At 48.4% G+C, this 21,045-nt stretch overlaps 1 protein-coding gene and 1 pseudogene across 1 annotated transcript; one reads left to right on the top strand and one right to left on the bottom strand.

The window, feature by feature from the left end:
- The window catches only part of LOC138436304 (FUN14 domain-containing protein 1-like), a 28,825-nt pseudogene extending 19,765 nt beyond the window's left edge, over positions 1 to 9,060 (bottom strand).
- Positions 9,061 to 10,645: 1,585 nt separating this feature from the next.
- HOXC13 (homeobox C13) lies at positions 10,646 to 18,550 on the top strand. The gene is made up of 2 exons (XM_069586369.1): positions 10,646 to 11,530; positions 16,998 to 18,550. The coding sequence occupies exons 1-2, from the start codon at positions 10,795 to 10,797 to the stop codon at positions 17,252 to 17,254; spliced, it is 993 nt and encodes a 330-aa protein (XP_069442470.1). The 5' UTR covers positions 10,646 to 10,794; the 3' UTR covers positions 17,255 to 18,550.
- The last annotated feature ends 2,495 nt before the right edge of the window (positions 18,551 to 21,045 follow it).

Below are 21,045 nucleotides of genomic sequence, written 5' to 3'. Positions count from 1 at the left end.
ACCGCTGGATCCCAAATCCCGGTGGGGGAGTCACAGCCCGCACCCCTCTAAGTCACTGCCCGGAAGGCGCGGGTCCGCACACGAGGCCGCAGGGCGGGAAGGGGAAGGATTCTCCTGCTCAACTGCGGCCATTCTCTGCGCCTGATTTCATCAGTTCTCCAGGGAAGATGAGGAAGCTGTTGGGTAATTAGATAGGAAGAGAAGATTCGCAAGCAACTTGAAAAACCCTGGGAGAGAAAAAAATCAAATAATTCGACTGAAGTTTAAATAAAGGTCTAGAGCGAGATTATGACCCCGCCGGCTTTTCCACTGAAGACCCTTCCCCATTAGTCTGTACCCCCTGAGCTCGCTCCGTCCCCCGAGGGCAGGAAAAGGTGCCTTTTCGGCCTTGAGATGGGGGACTCCCCCCCCACACACACACACAGTTTTAGATTCTCGAAACTGAAGCTACCTTGTCATCAAGGCAGATTTTGAAATTTCACAGGTATGTTTCCTGTTCAAATAGCATGGCCCGCATTCTCCTGGTTCACCGTGTGGGTCGGGTCATAGGCACAAGGTTGTCCGTGGACGGTGCGGGGGGAGAGCAATACTAGAAAGCATCTTCACGATGAAATCCTGAAAACATTTTCACAACTCTTCTTCTCACCTTTGGATTGATTATTTGTGTAATTTAGGAAGAGGAGAATTCTGATTGCTTGTGGAGACTCTCCTGGATGGAGAGGAAAAAGAGAGAGGGAAAAAAAAAGGAAAATCTAATAGAGACCAGTGCAGTGTGCTCCACAATGGTGGAACGGGTCCTTTGTGCATTTTTTCCTGGCTTAAAAGGACAGAATCTGCTTTTCCAGGGCACCAGTTCCTCTAAGGATATGGCTTCTGCTGTGATGACTAGACACATTTGTCAGAACGCATATATATATGAAAGAGAAAGTGAGCAAGAGGGAGAGAAAACATGGGTTTTCTTCTTATGTCAATGGAAAACATATTTCTTGGACGTCCAGGGTTTTTTCCAGGTTGATTGCAGCTGGGTAGGGCTAGCCCCCTCCACAAAACCCTTAGGCTGAATGCAATCGCAGAGTGAATTTGGGGCATCAACCCGCTTGAACTGGTAGATTCAGATCCATATTCCAAACTGGACAAAACATCTGAGAGATTCCTGCCTGGTTCAGAGCCTAAGGAGTGAGCCTTGGGTGGCCAGCATGCAGAAGGGAGGGAAGTCTCTTCTGTTTGCACCCAGACAGCCAGAACCCAGGGACTAATGGAGCAGTCATTTTGAGGGAAGAAGGGATGGGACTGGACTTTCTTCTTCCTAGGACAAATACGTTTGAGAAAACTTTTTCCCCCCCAAGAATGAGGAGGCTAAACTTTAAAAGGCCACTCTTACTGGCAGTGTTTGAAAAGAGAAATTTGCCACTGCTTATGAGTGACCCTGCCCCTGCTATTTGAAGGACAAAGTATTCTAAAGAAACAACTTAGTATCAGAAATTTGTAGGCCTATAGTATATATGCACTAGGTTTAGAAGTACAACTAAACTAAAACTAAACCTAAGCTAAACCGAAACATATCCAGTTGGAAGGGATATTGTCTTCATGATTTTCTACATGAACCATGCATGACTGTGCCACTTCATACATATTATATAAGCAAATGGTGACAAACATGTAAATATGCAAATGGCAACAAACACATAGCCACCCATAATTTAATACCAAGATCCCTAACATCTGAATGATTTGCTTTCCTCCTTTACCCTAAGGCCAGTTAACATTTAGGAAGCTTTGCAGAAGTCTGTTCTCAGGGCTCTCTGCCTCTGGCCTCCAGCCTTTCCACCCACCCATCCACCCACCCACTTAACCCCACTTAAAAAAAAAAAAAAACAAAAACAGGGATTCTCTCAACTCTTCGGGAGAAATCTTTGTAAGTATGATTTTTTTAGAAGACCACTTTCCTATCCCAAGGCTGGACACAAGGCATAGAGAATAAGGGGAGGGGTTTCTTTCTCTATTTAGAAGGTACCCTTTCCACAGGAGAAGGCAGGCAGACAGAAAAAAGCAAAGGAAAGCTGGCTGATTCTTGGACATGGCACTGCTGGTTATCAGCAAAAAATCCGCGTCCTTTCATATAAGCACAGGAACCCCCGGAGGCGCAGGGACCAACTTCCAGGACCATTAGATCGCAGCAGCACGCCCTTGAATTCCAGGCGCCCGCGCGGACCCGCGCCTCCCCACACGCCCAGAGCTCTCTGGGATCTCATTAAGAGTCCGCTCTGCCCCACAGAGAAGTGTACTCACCGCTGTGCTCGGCCATCAGTGCCCACGGAGGGCACCCAAGTGCATCAGTCAAGATTATGGGTGTGAGTTGTGATTGTGACTGTCCCCTGGTTCTGCGCTGGCGCCACGGGGAGTGGAGCGGGAGCTTTTCGGCGCGGGCGCTCGTCCCGCTGTCCTCACGGCTCGGTCATTGATGCTCCGGAGTGAAGCGGCTTTCGCCAAGCTTCAGTTTAGGCGGAGTTAGTGAAATCAAATACTAAATAATTATTATGTAACAAACACAAACAAAATCAGCCTGTTAAAATTAACGGAAGAGTTCTCGAAGTCTTGGGAGCAATCCACAAAGAAAAGAGAAAGGAATTAGATGCTGCTGCCGCATTCCCGGTGGAGCCAGGCGGCAGTGATTGCTCTTACTGAGGGAACTAGCCATCCAGGCTCCAGAAGTGACCTGAATCTCCTAAAAATCTGTGCAGAGAGAAAAAACGCTCTGAAAGAACAGTGCCAACGCCTGGACTCTGCCAAGTTTGGCTAGATGGCAATTTGGTTTCTGGCAGGCACGTAATTCTGCCAAGTGATGGCTGGGGTGAAACAGGTCTGAGAATTATATACTGCAAAGTTCATCCTGGATATTGTCAGACATGGTGTCTTTATTCTCTCTTAAACAGAAGGCTTTTAGCAAAATTGTTAAGAAAAAGCATTTCTGCCTTACATACATGCCTGGATACCATCTCTGCTTAATAGCTAACTGCATCAGGGAAAACGCTGGTGAGGGTGGATTATCAAACCCACGTGTCTGTGTCAATATGTTTTTACCCACCAAACCACAAGTCCCCCAGACTCCCCACACACATCTCAGCACTGGCATAAAGACAATTAAAGGCTTGGCTTTCAATTTTAAAAAAATTAAATGTGATTATGTTTCATATTCAAGGGAAATATTATTAATTTTTTTTACAAAGAGTACCTAATTAGATGGAGATGGGTATCTGAGGGTACATATCTTATGTTAATATTTATCTAAAGTTCCCTTAACATCTAACAAAGCATATATTACATATTTATTTGTTTAGTGATGATAGGTCTATAATAGATGACAGAAATACATCTATAGTACTTCTTTGGAGAGAATTTCATTAATAAACCAAGCACTGAAAAAATTACTAGTGCTTCAAATCACAGATGAAGATTCTAGCAGAAAAAGTTGTCCTAAGTCTTCAGAGTGAGAGAGGAGTTGCACAAGATTTCCTTAACCCCTTAGAAATAGCATCTCTGCGGACATAAGGGCAATCTTTTCTCCCATCCATTTGCTTATAGTGGCTCAGCTGAAGGAGAGAAGACCACCACTGTAGAGAGCTGGAGTCAGAGGATCCTCTCGAGGTCTCCCCAAGCTCAAATCCTGGCTGTGTTTCCCTTTCTTTCCTCAGCCTACCCCCACCAGCACTCTGCATGATCAACCTGTCTCCATGCTAGCACAATGCACAGCCACCGCCATGCATGTTCCCCAGCCTGTGAACTGTCCAACAGTGTTCAAAAACCAGGACCCTACAGTCATGCTCCCCAGAAATGCTGAAGACCATCACGTGCAAGAGGTCGGAGGTGTCCTCTGTACCTTGAAATATACTTTTTCTTATCTAAGTTAAATTTCCTCTGACTATGCAAGTGAGTGTGGTAATCTTTCAGAAGAGAGAAAATGGATGTCCGAATCATCCTTTCTAGTTCTTTAGATTTCATCGACTTTACTGCGTGAATGTACAAGACCATAACTAAGAGAGAAAATTCTTCTAAATACACTCTAGAGAAGGAGAAACGGGTTAGAAGGAGGAGACAGTGAGGGAAAGAAAATCTAGCAGTCCCCTCCTTACAGATAACATAGGGACAGTTTCCTTCCAGTCACTAATAGGTCACCAAATTCTATCTTTTTAGGAAAGTGGAATTAATTGTCACCAGCAGAAATCCTGTCCCAAGTACCTACTGAATCTTCCTCTTGCCTTTTTGCTCCATATTTCTCAAGCAAGATCAGCTATTTTGCCAAAGAGGTTTTCTTCCCCCTTTAGTTGAGCCTTGGGTTTTCATTTCCCTCTTTTTTGGAGATAGGAAAACTACATTTTCTTTCTTTTGGTGAGGGATCTTCTGAAAGTTCTTTAATTTCTGGTGTCCAGCTCAACTATTTTCAAATTAGAATAATTAGAATGTATCTTCTAATGTTACTTCTGAGGGTATCTGGTCATGGTGAGAACTAGGCTGTAATCCATTTAGAGTATTATTTCCCCCCTTCCTCATAATGAAATATACATACAACCTCTTACCATCTCTGTCTACCTCTTAGGAGCCACTAAACTCCAGGAATCAGCTTCATGATGGAATTGAGGGCAGACTTTCACCTAGTTAGAGAAGAAATGTTCACCCCTTCAGCTATGCCTTTTATATTTATTCCTTATTTGGTACAGGAAAAACAGTCCATTTTGATCCAGAAAAATGCTGTATTGAGGTTTATAATCCTTTCTCAGAAAAATGTTATTTTCCATTTTCTTCTTTTAAAGTAATCTGAAATCTTAAAGAAACACACAGAAAGGCGAGGGGGAAGCGAAAGTAGGGAAGAGAAGAGAAGAGATGGTCTGTCGCCTTTCTAGAAGCCCCAAATTTAAACTTTAAAAAGAAATTATCAAAAGTGATAAATACCTTTTCAAGTGTTCGGTTTGTTGGCTTTCTGACCAAAAGTGCCTGTTGTTAGATTTCTGCAAGGAAGTAAAATACAGCCCCTAGCAAACACCCCTCCACCTCTTCCCCAACCCCCTCAGCTCCCTTGTCTAACTTGAAAATGAACTTGGACTTCCCTCTCAGACAGGCCCTAAAACCAGGAGAGATTTTTATTTGTCTGTTTTTAAAGGGTTTCCAAAAAGGAGGAGGTGTTTGGAGGAAGAGGAGGGGGACAGGGGGCCCTCTTCCACTGCAGAGATGGAATAGGGGTAGGGACTCTGGGCAGTAAGAAGAGGGAGAGATACTTTGCTAATTTTCTTAACTCTGTTTATTCCCAGAACTTCTGTCCATGTTGCCTGGTGGGAGGGCAAGTGACTGGCAGAGCTGCTGCTGGAAAAAAAAAAAAAAAGGGGGGGGGGAATAGGAAGAAGGAAAATTAGAAAAGGGGTGGGGCTGGAGAAGGAGAGGTTGAGGAGGGTTGGAAAGGGTCTCTGTGAGGAGCCTGGCAGGGCTGAGAGGGCCAGGATGAGAAGCAGTGGAAGAAAGAGGGCTGAGGCAGGAATCCTGGAGCCCACTGGAGGCTACCTGATTCCCCCACTCGACCACAGAGCACAACAGGCAGGGTCTGTGATTGAGGAGAATCCAGGAAAAGACTGGAGATGGCAGCCTAATCCCCCACCTTCCTGTGGAGCCCTGCAGAACCAGAGAGGAATGTTTAACGTGACTTCCCAAACTCTCAGCCAGCACTGCAGCCTTAAATTGACAAAGAGGCCAGGTTTCCCTGATGTCTAAGAGAGGGAAGTGAATAGGGCCTGGAGGAAAGCAAGTTTGGGTTTGAGAGCAGAAAGCAAATTAGGAGCAAAGCAATGCTTCGACCCATCCTGGTCCCATCTTCCCTCAATCGAGTGGCCCAAGGAGGGGGAACAATAAAGGTGGGAGATTCTTCAGACTGGAGGAAAGGCCTGGGTGGATCTCCTCTGAGTCCAGGCTGTGAGGGTAGAGAGAGAAAGTGGAGGAGGTTCCAAAGGGATCCAGGAGCCTGGGAGTGGCATCTGCATCTTCATGCTAGAGCCAGGGAGGTGGGGGGAAAGGAGTCAAGGAGGGCAACGGGCAGGGCCAGGGAGTCACAGGATCAGTCATTTCCGCTGAATGTGTGGAAGGCTCTACCATAGCCCCCGCTCCCCCAACTCCCACCCCTTTCTGTTTGCGGTCTCTCCATGCCCCAAATCCCATTTTCCTAGTTAGCTCTGTCCTCTACAAACCTCCTCTGTCATCCTGCCTGCAGCTTGTATCCTGGACCTGAAAGGGCCCCCCAAACTCTATGCCCGCCCACCAAGGCCCCAAGTCTGGGCAAGAATCCAGACCCCATGGTGGTAAGGCTCTTTGTTCTCTTGCAGCCTCAACTCACTCCCTCCTCTTTTTTTAAAACTGGAATTTCTCCCATAAAAAAGGGGGGCAGGAGCTTCAGAGCTTCAAACTCTTTTTTTTCCCCTTCCCCTTTTCTTTTTTCTGGAGAATATAGAGGAAACAGAGGAAAGGGAGCATGGGGGCTGGGAAATGAAGGGAAATCAACTGATGCTTGATTTCCAGAGAAGGCGATCTGGGCACTGACTATGAGACACATCAACCTCATTTCGCTCATTCCCTTCTCCCTAACCTGGTATTCTAGCTACACCCACCCTGCAGTGTGTGCGGCAAGCTTCAGAGCTCCTGCTCCAAATGCTGCTAACTTACCCCTCCGACTTGGTCTCTAACACAGCAGGCCAGGAATTTCATTCCTCATCTTGAGAAAGACACAGACATCAGCTTCCTCATTTTCCTGGTATTCTCCTGGAGATGTCTAAGCAGAGAGCTGCTGCTGCTGCTAAGTCACTTCAGTCGTGTCCGACTCTGTGTGACCCCATAGATGGCAGCCCACCAGGCTCCCCTGTCCCTGGGATTCTCCAGGCAAGAACACTGGATTGGTTGCCATTTCCTTCTCCAATGCATGAAAGTGAAAAGTGAAAGTGAAGTCACTCAGTCGTGTCTGACTCTGAGCGACCCCATGGACTGCAGCCTACCAAGCCCCTCCATCCATGGGATTTTCCAGGCAAGAGTACTGGAGTGGGGTGCCATTGCATTCTCCGAAGTAGAGAGCAGGATGAGCATATAAACTGTGTATCCAGAGAAAGAAACAGACCAGCAGAGATCTTTATTTGCACAGAGAGGATTGGAGCCAGATATCTTCATGCATACATTTGAGCTTTATCCACAAGAACATGTGCTGAAACAGTGCATGGAGCCTGCCCACAACCCCAAAAACAGAGGCTAGACATGTGCACGCACCTACACCGTGCGCGCGCACTCACAAACACACGCTTCCAGCAGGAAGGCACATCGAATATCGCTTTTATATATTGGAGCCTCTGAAAACAAGATTTCAGAGTTGAACTTAGCAGTGAACCCAGTCCATAGAGGACGCTGAGGGCAGAGCGGCTCCCGTGGTCTCGCTATCACAAATGTCCCTTTGAAAAAAAGAGCGGAGAGCGCAGCCCGGGGGCTTCTATACGGGGCTAGAGGATCTGTTTTCCATTTTCCTTTGGTATGATGAAATGCTCCGTCCTTTCCTCCACACACCGACATCACAGTTAGAGACCGAAGGGTCATATTCCTATTCATTCCTCATGACTTCCTGTCAACCGCAGTCCAGCTCCATCATCCGTCCGCGAAGCCCCGGGCGGAGCGAGGTGTGGCCGCGTGGTAGGGGGTGAGCGAGCGCCCGGGCTGAGGATTTCACCGCCTGTCTTTCTAGGGCGGGATCGCCTCATTGCCTCTGAGATGTAATTACGACTTTTCCAGTAGTGCATATTCTCCTGCAGTGTTTAATTTGCTTTTATTTGTGTCTCAGTGAGATCCACATTAATTTTTTTCCGGGGTAGGAGGGAGAAGCGACCCCAGGCTTAAAGTTAGTTAACCGACAAGGCTTTACTTTGAGCCTCCTGCCCCAGGCTCTCTCCTCGAGGCCTCGCTCCCCACTCCCGGGGCGCCCCACTCTTGGAGTAGGCAGTTTCAGGCGCGGAAGTTCTTGGGGAACCGAGCAAAAAAGAGTGAGGGATCGTTCAGAGCCTGCAGACGCTTCCCCAGCACTTTAAACGCCCTGAGTCCTGAACTTTCGCTGCAGCCTTCCCGCTGTCTCTAGTCTCTCGGGGGCCTACATCTTCGGCTGGTCTTCCTTGAAGGAAGGCGACTTTTCCCTCTCTTTCCACCAGTCGCTAAATTTTGGCCACACAGTGCCCCTAATAAATGGAATTGTAAATTTGCTGGGTTAATTAAATCTATATCTCATTGCAATAGGAATAGTTAATGCCCTTATATAAACCTCGAAAAGAACATACTATTAATTTTATTTATTGCTGAGCCGCAGGTACCCAGAGCCTTTCACTATTCTGCCCCTTATTCCCAAAGGCTGGAGGGACTCGTCTGTCTTTGGGTTCTGGCCGGGTGAAGACGCGTTGGGCTAGACCATTCCCCAGACCCTGGAGTGAGTCCCAGGAATGGGGTTGCCATTTCAGGCCCTTTGTTTCTCCCGGCTGCATCCCATAGCCTGGTCCACCTTGCCCGGGGGTTCTTTGCGGGGACCCGGACCCCGCACTTCAGAGAAGGGGAAGCCAGGGCCTCTCACCACCCCAACACCTGCCTCTGGAAAAGCAGCGGACTTCTCCACCCACCCACCCCCACCAGCCAGACAGCAGGCAGACTTGGGGGCCAAGGTCACAGGACCCAGTCTAGACTAGCCAGGCTGTGTTTGCTTTCCTCCTTTTATCTTCACCTTGGGGCCCCCAAGAAAGAGAAGCCAGTTTCTTAGCCAAGAATTGGCTCCCAGCAAGACCCACCTTCCCCTCCACTCATCTCTCTTCCCTCCACCATCATTGCCCTCAACACGCACTCAAACTAGCCTGCTGTTTCCGAGATTTCTGATATATTTTTCTTCCTACTGTAGCTAACCCAGCCAGAAGCCTTCTTTCTGGAATTCTGAGATGGCCTGTCTGAATGAAGATCACACAGATAAGGATTCCAGCTCTTATCCTAACTCACCCACGCCAGGGCGCTCTCCATCGTCAAACAAGACCTTGCCCCTACAGGGAGAAGGGAGGTGGCTGGCCCCTGGACCAGATCTCAGAACAGACCTGGCCACTTGCTCTCCTCCAGTTGGAGGGATCCAGTGGGTTAGGCTTAGCCGGATGCTATTGCCTCAGCACGGCCTGTGTGCTGTCTGGACAGGAGCACCCAGCATTGAAAATGTTTAGCAGCGACAGAGAAGATGGAGATGCCGCAGCCCCTCTCCCCTCTTTTTTTCTCTGTTCATTACCGCTTCTCCTCAGGGAGGCCCTGTGCTGAAAGGGAGTATGGCTCAATCCCACCGAGATGCTCTCTGGAAAGGGGTATCCAAACTGAGCACAGAAGTCCGACAAGTCGGGAAATTGGGAGGAGAGAAAAGGGTGGCTTTTTTTTTTTAAGAAAATTAATAAATTGGTAATTTTTTTCTTGAGAGATTAGGTAATTTCAAAGCATTGAAACACTTCACATTAAAAGGGAGTGACCCCAAGAACGCTCTGGGAGCTAAAGTTGGGGTTATCCGGCTGGGAATTGCGTTGATCCAGACTCTGCCTGGCCCCTCAGCTTATGGCCGAGAGCGGCGACGGATCCGCGGGGCTGGGGTCGGGCTTCCTGGGGTCTCCCAGAGTAGCGCCTGGGAAACGTTCCTCCAAAGGGGCAGCGCTGCCTACTCTCCCTCATGCCACGTTCCTTTTGTATATGGATCCGAGAGCGCGTGCTCTGGTTCGCATCCAGGGCTTTTCAGCTTTCCTAGACCGAATCCCTGCTCCTCCTCCCCCTCTCCTTTGAAAAATCTCACTCCGAGGCTTTTAAACTCTACTGTGTATTGAAATGCCTCCATTTCTCTCCTTAATTCTGTCTCAACTTTTCATTGAGAGCATCCTGCCCTCGGTGTGATGATGTTTGTGTCTGGGAGTTATTACATTCTCCCAGTTTTCTGCTCCGCTGGAGGAAGACGACACTAGAGAGGGTCCCTGTCAGACAATTGGAGCTTTGGAAAAAGTGTATGAAAGTCGGAAATGGAAACCCAATCTCGACATCAAAGTCTTGCTGCTCGGTGTCGGCGTCGGGTTCCAGCCAGACTCGGGGCTCCCTACTCCTTGCCGGTGCGCTTCCGCGTGCTTTCTAGATTTTTTATTAAGAAAAAAAAATACGATGTCTCCTCCACCCTTAGCTCCAAGCCCCAATCCAGTCAGAGACCTTTGCGGGTTGGAATCAGTCTTCCCCGTACTCCTCCTCAGCCTAGGAGGAAGCGCCCAGAAACTGTCTGTTCTCTCCAGACCCCTTTGCGTCGGCCAAATTCAGCCTCACCCTCCTCACTCTCCCTCCCCGGGGCCTGCCAGGGGGCGGTACCCTGTCCCTTTAAATCTCCCAGCTCCCTCCTCTTTGCCCCCCTGAGAGCCAATCAGCAGAGACATCTCCCCCTTCGCCCCGCCCCGCCTCTAGGGGTGGGAACCCCAGGAGACCCAACCAGGAGGTCACGTGCACTGCCGGCGTCACGTGAGCGCTAGAGGGTGGCCTAGGGGAGGCAGGCTGGAGCCGGTGATTTCTTAATGAAGTGTACCCGCATGCGTAGAAGGAGGGTGGGGAGGGCGGTGGAAACACCAGGAGGAGGAGGGGAGGGGTGGGGAGGGAAGGGAGGAGGGATGGGGGAGGGGAAAAGGGAGCGAGGTGTCTCCCTAGCTCGCAGCCTCTGGCAAGTGGAGTTTTTAAAAAGCTCGAGCAGATCATGTCATGACGACTTCGCTGCTCCTGCATCCGCGCTGGCCGGAGAGCCTTATGTACGTCTATGAGGACAGCGCGGCGGAGAGCGGCAGCGGCGGCGGCAGCGGCGGGGGAGGCGGCGGCGCGGGCGGAGCGGGGGTCGGCTGCAGCGGAGCGAGTCCCGGCAAAGCCCCGAGCATGGACGGGCTGGGCAACAGCTGCCCCGCCAGCCACTGCCGCGACCTGCTTCCGCACCCCGTGCTGGGCCGCCCGCCGGCTCCCCTGGGCGCCCCTCAGGGCGCCGTCTACACGGACATCCCGGCCCCGGAGGCGGCGCGCCAGTGCGCCCCACCACCGGCTCCCCCCACCTCATCCAGCGCCACCCTGGGCTATGGCTACCCGTTCGGTGGCAGCTACTACGGCTGCCGCCTGTCGCACAACGTGAACCTGCAGCAAAAGCCTTGCGCTTATCACTCGGGCGATAAGTACCCCGAGCCGTCGGGCGCCCTTCCCGGTGACGACCTGTCCTCCAGGGCCAAGGAGTTCGCCTTCTATCCCAGCTTCGCCAGCTCCTACCAGGCGATGCCCGGCTACCTGGACGTGTCGGTGGTGCCTGGGATCAGCGGACACCCAGAGCCGCGTCACGACGCGCTCATCCCCGTCGAAGGCTACCAGCACTGGGCTCTCTCCAACGGCTGGGATAGTCAGGTGTACTGCTCAAAGGAACAGTCGCAGTCCGCCCACCTCTGGAAGTCTCCCTTTCCAGGTAAGGAAGGGTCCCGAGCGCGGCCGCCGCCAGGGACCCCTCCCAGCCCCGTCTGCCCTGGGGCTCCGCGCCCCAGCCACCCCCGCCGTCTGGCCCTGGCGCGCCGGCTTTGCTGGGCTGCAGATGGAGCCGGCCGGGCGAGCTGCGCTGAGGAATGCGTCGGGGAAGAAATCTGCTCCGACACGTTCCCCGGAGCTGCCCGGCCGAGAGTGAAGCAATCACAGGCGCCCAAGCGCCGGGCCGCCGGCTCCGCTCCAGCCGGGAGCTCGCCTCCTCCCCCTCCTCCGGGCTCCAGTCTCACCGGCGGCTCTTGGCCCCCTAAACGCGCTTCCGGCCTGAAATAGGGGGTGGGGTGGGCCTTGGGTGCCTTGGAATCTAAAACCATTAGAACAAAAACGCTCAAGCCACCGAATCAATTGGAGGAAAAAATAAGAACCTCAAGCATTTTCTTGGCCTGAATTTCCAAGAACATTTAGGCACTAGACAGGTGTTTTGTTGCTGTTGCTCTTTTTAAAATACGGGTCTAATTTGCCCGGGCTCTACAGAAATGTAGATTTTTAACTTTTAGAAGTTTTTTTTCTTGATTTGTTTTAAGAATTTGATCACGAATTTCCTGATTGTTGAGGAGCAAGGGAACTGAAATCTCTGGAGAGGGTTTGGGGAAAAAAAGGGTGTTTGCATCCCTCTCCTGGGATATAAAATTCTTTGCCTGTTTGTAGAGCTCATATCCTATGTGTGTATGCGCACTACCAACTCCACCAAACGTCGAGGATAGAGTTACCCATGCCTTAGACACAGAAAGAGGAGAGTGAGGATGAGGTTTCAGGGGAAGGCTTGTATTTGAAGGAATCAGGTCCAGGCCCAGGCTGGGAACCCCTCGGAATTGTCTGGCTATGTATTTGGTGGGGGATTGGAATTCACTGGTGTTCTGTTCCCTCTCCAATTGAGACTATCTCTGAACAGGAGAGAATCCTGCAACACCCACCCTCCACTCCCCAGAGGGAAAGACCGGTTCCAGAGTTCTCAAAAATCACATCAGGAGCTTTGGATTCAGCGCAATGCTAAGAAATCAGGATTCAGTGAATCCAGATCTTGAGTCTGCTCTAATTATATATAAGCAGAGCTCAGTGGGAGAGGGTTGACTGGCTCTGTTCTGATGCTTGCAGGGGTCCTGGGGGCCCAGAACAGCCATATATGTTTCCTCCTACTACCCAGAGGGCCCCGTCCTGGCTCTCCGTGGGGACCCAGGGACATTTTCATTGGGAAGACCTGAAGACCTCCTTAGGGTGGGCCTGAAATTCCTCTGCATCCGGGATTGGGGAAAGAGCAGACAGTTAAAAAAAAATACTGGATGATGTTACAAAGTATAGCAAATAATATTCTTGTAAATATTCTAAGATGACTTAGTATAATACAACTGAGCAGGGTGGGACTCACACTAGACACCCAGTTTCTGACTGCCAGAAGATTTAAGGATGATGGAATTTTAGTGCACAGTAGCATGCATTACCTACTCTGCACTGACTATATTTTTTATATAATATGATTTATGTTATTAACTACCTAATGTGAAACACATAATAACACTTTTCTAGAAGATAAACACCTAACATGTAGGTGTACAATAATGTGTTGTGGAGATATGACCCTTTAATTTCCCATCTCACCTAGATGGGAAGATCTTGGGAGGTGTGGATTTAGCAGGAATTCCTGGAGCATGGGTAGCTGGTAGCCAACAGACCATGCTAAGGGGCTGAAGAGCGGAGGGGCCAATGCCCACCAGCCCCACTGTGGGCAGAACAGTGGGCAGTTGGTTTAGTGTGAAGAGGGGATGAGAAGGAGCTGCTCTGGCATTGCTGTGTCTGCATGCGGAGTGAGTGAGAGATTGGAGAGGAGCTCAGAAATAAATCTGAGCTAAATAAACACCTTAAAGATGCCCAGAAAAGGAAAAAAAAAAAAAAAACCTGCTAAAAGTAAGCACTTTTTGATCACAGCCTCCTAGGGAAAAATATCTTTAACATAAAAAAGTCATACAACCCAACTGAGATTTAATACACTTGCAAATTATGGCATGAAAATGGATATAAAACCAAATATGTCTCAACAGCTTTGTGCTCACACACTCCCAGTGTGGAAATAGAAACTGGCTGGTGTATCTCAGTGCAGAGGTACAGGCAAAAGGCAGATGAATGAGAAATTATCTTCAGACACCCTCCATCTTCCTACCCACACAGAGCCCTTTCAGAAGTAGTGAGATTGCCAGATAACTCTGTCTATGCAATTGTGGTTTGTTCGGCAGCATCTCAGCATAAACACTACTGTCTCTCTTCAGTGCCTCTGGCTCTGAGAAACCTCATCTGTGGCAGTCTAGGCTGGTATGGGAGATGAAGGCAATTGTTCAGAAAGATCCAGATAATTAGGGCCAAGATGAGTTGCGGCTTCTCCCTTCACCCAATTATATAGACCCTTGCTTTATTGCTCTTTTTTTTCCCTTCCTATAGTGAGGGTAGACAATTTTTAATTTTGACAAGAGATTCCAAGAGAGAAGGTGGGTGTCGTGGGGAGACAGGGAGAGATGGACAAATAGGGAAAGAGAATAATAGAGAGAAAGAAATAATGGGCTCTTTGGGTCATGCTGAAAGTCTCTATTGATAAGCCATTGGATTTTGGTTGAGAAGAGTGGCTAGGATTTCTAGCAGAACTAGGTCCTCTTCGGAGCCCAGAGCCCTGTTGTGGGAGAGGGTGGGCAAGATCTAGTGAGTGGTGGAAACATGTACACAGGACCCCAAGAGAGAGCTATGGCTAAGCATCGATCTGATTTTTTATTTGCTCCTCAAAAGTGTCTGTTGGGTTCCCAGGTATGAAGTAGGGTGTGTGTGCATATGTGTGTGTATGTGTGTGCCTACATGCCTGCGTATTCTCTGAAGGGAGACTACGGAAAGGTTGATTGTAAAATTAATCACCAAGTCCTCTACTTACTTTAGGGAGTATAGACACAACTCAGGGCCTAAATTTCCAGATATCACGATAGATCCCACTTCCTTTCCAGACAAGATAGAAGACAATGAAAGGGGGCTTCTTTGAGAAGGCAAGGCTGAAGGTTTTTCCCCAGCTGCCCAAAAAAACTGGCAGTTTGGTCTGATCCAGGGAAAGCTTGGCCAGATCAACCCTTGGCATACTGTAGAGAAAAAGAACCAATTTAGACCAGTTATCTGCTTTTCAAAAACTCATTCTTTTAGGGTTTGTTGATTAAACCTCATGGGAAATTTATAGTTGGGGTTTAGGAGAGCCCAAATCAGGTAGATAATTGTGAGCTTTCTCAGAAAGTGACGTTTAACAAATCAGGGACAATTATCTGGTTAGGTCAGGAACACAAACCCACTTCTATCCCATTTGTTCTCCAGGGAAAAGGAGGTATTTTAAAGCTAAATTGTACCAGGTGGTCTGTTTCCATTTTAGAACTTACTGTGTCATTATGTTGAGCCCAAAAATCTGGTTTTAAAACCCGGCTCTGCCACTTGAGGTGTTTTTTTTGTTTGTTTGTTTGTTTGTTTGTTTTTTTACGTATTCTGAGCCTCAGATTCCTTATCTTGTAAAATGGGTTTAATAAAATAAGCCTTAAAAAGATATTCCAAGGATTGAAAAATAATAACCTCATATTATCACTACTTACCTTCTGTGTTTTACTGTTGTTCCAGATTCATCAATTTCTCAAATCATAGTTACATCTGTAAGAGCAAAACATATTTGAGAACTGAGAGGGTTTTTTTTTTAATTATCTTGTGCAAAAAAAAAAAATCCTTTTTAACGTAAAGGATCTGCTTTGCTAAAGTGAAGTTGTTTTGTTTTTCAGATTAAAAAAAATTTTAGCCTGTTCCTACATAGGCAGAAAAAAGTGACAAGTCCAACAATTCTCCATAGAAATTGTCATCCTGGAGACAGCCAGACCAGGCCATTGGAATCCCTTCTCTCCCATATTCTTTCCATGTACTTTATTTCCCCCTGCCTGTGATAGTGACCTCTTCTTTCCTGTCCTGTGTAGACAAAGGTCTCTGAAAGAGAGCAGACCCAATGAGAAAAGGGATAAGGAAGGTGATTCATGAAGGGGAGGTGAGAACAGGCATTTCAGAAAGAGCTTTGTGCCCTTATTCTAGACTGTGTCTACATTTCCAAAGGGCAGTAAGAATGAAGAGGAAACCTTATTCAGACCTACTCATTAGATCCTGCAGGAAGAAGTCAGCCAATTACATTTTTTAAAGTTGAGGGGTGAGTTATTCAAATCATCTCCCTAGTTCCTTACTTTCCTTGAAAGTGTTGCAAGGACCTTTCTGTTGACAGGGGGTGAGGTTGGAGTGGAAGAGGGGCCGTAAGTGACGCACATTAGCCTTTAGTTCCTATGACATTCTCATAGAGCAGAAAGAAATTGAACTAGCAGTGGTATGGCAAGGTATTTAGAGTTTAGGATTAGGGTTCCTGCATGGGTTGGAGAGTTTCCTTCAGCCTTGGTTGAAAGATGAGGATGGGGAACAAGATCAGAATTGCTCTGTCTTGGTGAATGGACATTTGAGGAAAGGCAGGGGAGGGGCACTGATTTCTTTTTGTAGAAAATTTATGTGAACTGCTGGTCTTAACCCAAGAGGGCTCTCTTGGTGTGTCTCCTCTGGCCGGCACACCCTGAGGTGTGGACTCTATTTCTAGGGACCTGATTTCTTACATGCTCACCTGGGATGTTACTAAGTGGCTTATAAGATTGGACTCCTTGAGAGATTGGCTCCCAGGCAGTCTGGCTTCACATGGACACTTTTCTGTCTAGCTGTTGGTGCTGGCCACAGATTCCCAGTGCAGAGCCAGTGATCAAAGGCAAGAGGCCCCACTTGATGGTCTGTGCTGACTGAAACAGTCTCCCTGCCCACCATGCTCTCCCTCAAGTGTACAAAAGGACACCTTCCTCTAATAATTGGGCAGAGTATAAACTGACCGATTCCCAAGTGATCTAACTGCTAGGAAAGAGGAATTTTCCTGAATACTTGCAATCCTGCAGGCTAGCCAACCAGGATGGAATTTGGAGGGATCCCTCTACGGGAACAAGGATTCTGATAAGGAATGCTGTGCAGAACCAGATTGGAAGCTGAGGCAAAAAGAAAAATCAGTAGTACTGGTCCTGTATTCATTTAAAATTTCAGTGTTTTGTTTATCATGAATTTTTTGATAATCATATAGGTGTAATATATAAAACGTTATTTATCTTGATTTCTGAGCTTTTGGCACCCCCCCTTTAAAGTTCAAGCCAGAGGTAATACCCCAGTATCCTCACTTCAGCTGTGGCCTTGGTAATAGCAGAGGTGCAAAGGATCTGGGGACAATCCGCCTGCCCCCTGTGAGTCCCTGTGCCTTGTGCCTCTACAGCGGTTTGTCAGGTCCAGCCGTGTGACTCACTTCCTGCTGCCTGCCTTCTTTCTCCCCCCAGACGTGGTCCCCCTACAGCCCGAAGTCAACAGCTACAGGCGCGGGCGCAAGAAACGTGTGCCCTACACCAAGGTGCAGCTGAAGGAGCTAGAGAAGGAGTACGCAGCCAGCAAGTTCATCACCAAAGAGAAGCGCCGGCGCATCTCGGCTACCACAAACCTCTCGGAGCGCCAGGTCACCATCTGGTTCCAGAACCGTCGGGTCAAAGAGAAGAAGGTGGTCAGCAAATCGAAAACGCCTCACCTTCACTCTACCTGACTGCCTACCGGCCCCCGCCCCGTCTATTTATGTCGCCGATTTGTACCATATCTGAACTCACCAGAAGGACCCTTCCCCCGGGTGCAGACCAATATTTAACGTTAACCAGAAAGAGGAATGCAGGGAGGCAGAAAATATTAGATGGTGGGCTCTGCTGCCCTCTACTCCCCACCCCATTCTCAACCTCTACCCCTATGCAGATGGGACCTACCTGGCCTCAACAGCTTTGGAGGTGGGTCTGAATGGACTGTGGGAGAAAGGCAGCTGGCCTCCACTCCCTCTGGCCTTCACCTCTCTCCCCTTGCCTGAAAGCAGAGTGGCAGCGAAGATCATTCCAGCCAAAGCAGAGTTGGGGAACCCTGAATGATCCCATTCTTGCCTCATCCTTTACCCCGGCAGGTAGACAGGCATCCCCACTGAGGGTGCCACCGGGGTGCAGCATCTGCTGAGCTCCTACTTTCCTTTCAGTCCCTCTTCCTGCTCCCAGCCCCTTGGCACTCCTTAGTTAGGCAAGATATCCCAGTTAAGATTTTCTGTGCATATTTTAAAAGTCTCATTAATGATAAGTATTAGGGATCTGGCATCGTGATTGGAGTACAGACAGCACTTAGGTTTTCTTTTTTCTTATCTGTTTCAACAAAAGCTGGAATTGGCCGAGGACCGCCTATCCCCTCTCCCGCTTCAAGCAAGGAAGTGAGTTTCTCTGGAGCCACCGGTGCCCCCACAGCCTCCTCTGTTCTGCTTCTGGGTCCCAGAAACTCCTACCACGCTGCTAAATATGTCTTCTCTCTCTCTCTGTCTCTCTATGGTGAGGCTGAGATTAGGGCAGGCACAGGAGCAGAACTTTTTTCGTAAGGAAAGGACAGACTTCTTTTCCAAGGGGATGGAGAGTGGGTCCCCCAGCAGATTCCTTCTCCAGTCGCTTCTCCATCAAGGCAATAGCTGAGAAGGCCTCACACTTTCACTTTTACTCTTTGTCCACAGGAGAGCCATTTTCTTCCAGGAGGCCAAAATAATCACAAGTAGCCAGCTAATTAGACCCGACTGACATTTCCCTCCTCAAAGGCCAGCTCAGTGCTGGGGAGGTATGGGGGCTCACCTTCTCCTTTCCCACTGGCGCATTACAAAACAGTGTTCTTTTGAAATGTTCATCAGAAATAGGTTTTTTTTAAAAAAAAATGTTGTGTATCTGTATATAGTATTGTGGTGTCTAAATGGCAGTGTACTGAATGCAAAAAGAAAAAAGAATCCACAAACCTGTTTTTAAAATAAAATCTTTTTTTTTTTTTGCCTTAATTTTATAGCTTGCATTACTTCTGAAACTCCTATCCACTGGCTCTATGGGGGAGACTCTGTTGCCCTGACACAGTCAGAGGTGGCCAGGGCAAGAGTCCTGGCATCACACCAGCCTAGGTACATCCCAAGCTCATAATTCTCTTTGCTTAAGTTTTTTAAGTTAGTCATTCAGATTGTTGATAGTGTCTAGACAGGAGAAAACTCTTTACCATCCTGATGCCCCAAACAAATGAGTAGGTTCCGGAGAGAAGGATGTGATCAAAGTGACTAAAAAGGCAGCAGGTAAGTGAGTTCACTTCAGTTAGTAGTCAGGGCTCAGATCTGGATCCTGGGGCTGAGAAAATGGCAATCCCATCTGGGAGCTGGATGCTCTGGTGGTGGTGGCAACAACTGGGCTCTAATCTTAGGTTCTTGAGGCCCTTGTGCTCCAGAGGGTCCCAAATCCTTGCCAACAGTTCAGAGCTGGAACTAGGAAGTGGTCCGCTTAGCCAACCCTAATGGGGGGCAGCATGCAAGCTCAGCATTCCCAAGCTGCTCTCTTTTCTTCCCCACCGACCTGTGCAAGAGGTCAGGCTCCAAGGATGCTGTGGGCCCCAAGTTTGCTAAGCCAACCTTGCTTGTATTCTCCAGCTTTCTTGGGAACCTCAGTCTTCCAGGCAATCAGGAGCTGTGTAGACTCTGCCACTAATTTGTTTTCACTGTCGTGTCCATCTGCGCCCATCTTCCTATCCGGCTGAGTTAATGAGAAAAGTTGTCAGATTAAAAGATTTTTAAAAAGCAATATAGCCTAAAACAATATTATCTCAGATTAAATCTTTACTGCAACAACTTTTATTTATATAAGATATTTTTCCTCTTCTGAGACACACAAAGACTGGAGGCACTGGATTGGAATTCAGAGTGCTCCAATTTCTCTTTGCCTAATGGCTGAAGGTCTTCGAGTTTTATTTAAATAAATGTTTGGTGGGGGGTGTGATGCACACACAACACACAGTGAATCTGAGAGACTAAGACTGAAGAATTCACCCTCTGTGGAGCGTCTGCTGCTGATGTGGCTGCCGATCCTGTTCTCTCCATCTCAACCCTGGATTAACCAACCAAAGAATCCCAGGCTGAGCAGTACAGAGTTAGGAGCTGCAAACAGATGAATCTCCCAGGAATAAGGTTCATTCTTAATTCCATCTCCCCTTTCTCTCCCCACTCACCACTCTAACCTCTCTCCAAAACCCCTCAGTCTTCCCTGAGATGTAAAGAATTGAACACTAAATGTGTGTGTTTCATCAGAAAAAAGGAAGTGAGTAGACAAGAGACCTCGGGGCTTCCTTAATGGACCCACACCCCTCTTGAGGGTACACTGGGTAGTCCCATGACACAGCTGTAGACACGGTGGAAACTTGGAGGCTCAGTAGGGAAAGAGAATTCTAAAGTTCTCTAAGGCATCCTTCCACTTCTGCACACAAACCCACATGAAGTCAAATGAGCGAGTCTTCCCACACAGAGGGACCTGCCCGTCGTAAGGCCCCAGAAGGGGGCGATGGAAAAGAGAGGGAAAGCTGGTGCAGGCTCACTGGGACACCAGTGACCCGGGCAGGCACTGTGGTACTTCTGAGTCCCAGTGAACCCCAGTGTTCCAGGGTGTTTAAGATGCCACCCATTCACTGGATTAACTATGCCTGGAGCAGTTTTGGGGATGCCTCTTCCATAAAAGTAAGCAGGTCTGAGAATGGAAACTCCTGTGTGAGACAGGTATTGTGTGAGTGTGTATTCTGGGGAGACACACATTCCCCAGAGTTGGAAAAAAAAGTATGATTCATTCCCTGACTGTGTTGGTTCCTTACCTGTCCTTCCTCCAAGAGTTGGCATTCTCACTGGGGAACTCTGTGAGACATTCCTATGACAGGGTGTGTGTGTGTGTGTGTGTGTGTGCGCGCATGCCCATGCCTGTGTGCATCTTTGTGTGTGTGTGTATGGAGCCTCTGATTAGTGCAGAATTTCCCCAGTTTTTATTGCCTCTGTGTGTGCATGTGTAACTGCTGTCAGCGAGCACTCATCTCAAGGTGTACAGTATGTGTTTTCTTCATTCAAATTTATAAAAGTTTTTCTTCCCAAGACCAGTCTCCTAGTGTCTGTGTGAGGGTGAGGATGCAATAAATATGAAGGTGTAAGGGGATAGAAAAGGTCAGAAAGACTGTGAGCATTGCGGTGTCGTCTTCTCTGGTACTGAGGTTCCTGCTATCCTTCTCATAGCCCAGTGGCATCACCTGCTCCCTGTGACTCTGTGGCCAGGGCTGGGGGACCTGGGAGAGCCAGAGCCTCACAGGACTCTCGTTCTGGAGATCACTCTACCAGGTTGCCAGGGAGGACTCAGTTAGAGCTTTTCCTGATTTGGGGGAGAAAACCCCTTCTCCACCCATTTTACCAAAAACCATTTTACTAACCCAAATAAAAACAATATCTTAGTCAGATCTAGGGCCAGCACAAGTGGCCTTTTGGCC

Source organism: Ovis canadensis, chromosome 3 (assembly GCF_042477335.2).
Source record: "Ovis canadensis isolate MfBH-ARS-UI-01 breed Bighorn chromosome 3, ARS-UI_OviCan_v2, whole genome shotgun sequence".
Lineage (NCBI taxonomy): Eukaryota > Metazoa > Chordata > Mammalia > Artiodactyla > Bovidae > Ovis > Ovis canadensis.
This window is presented reverse-complemented; position numbering and strand designations above follow the sequence as displayed.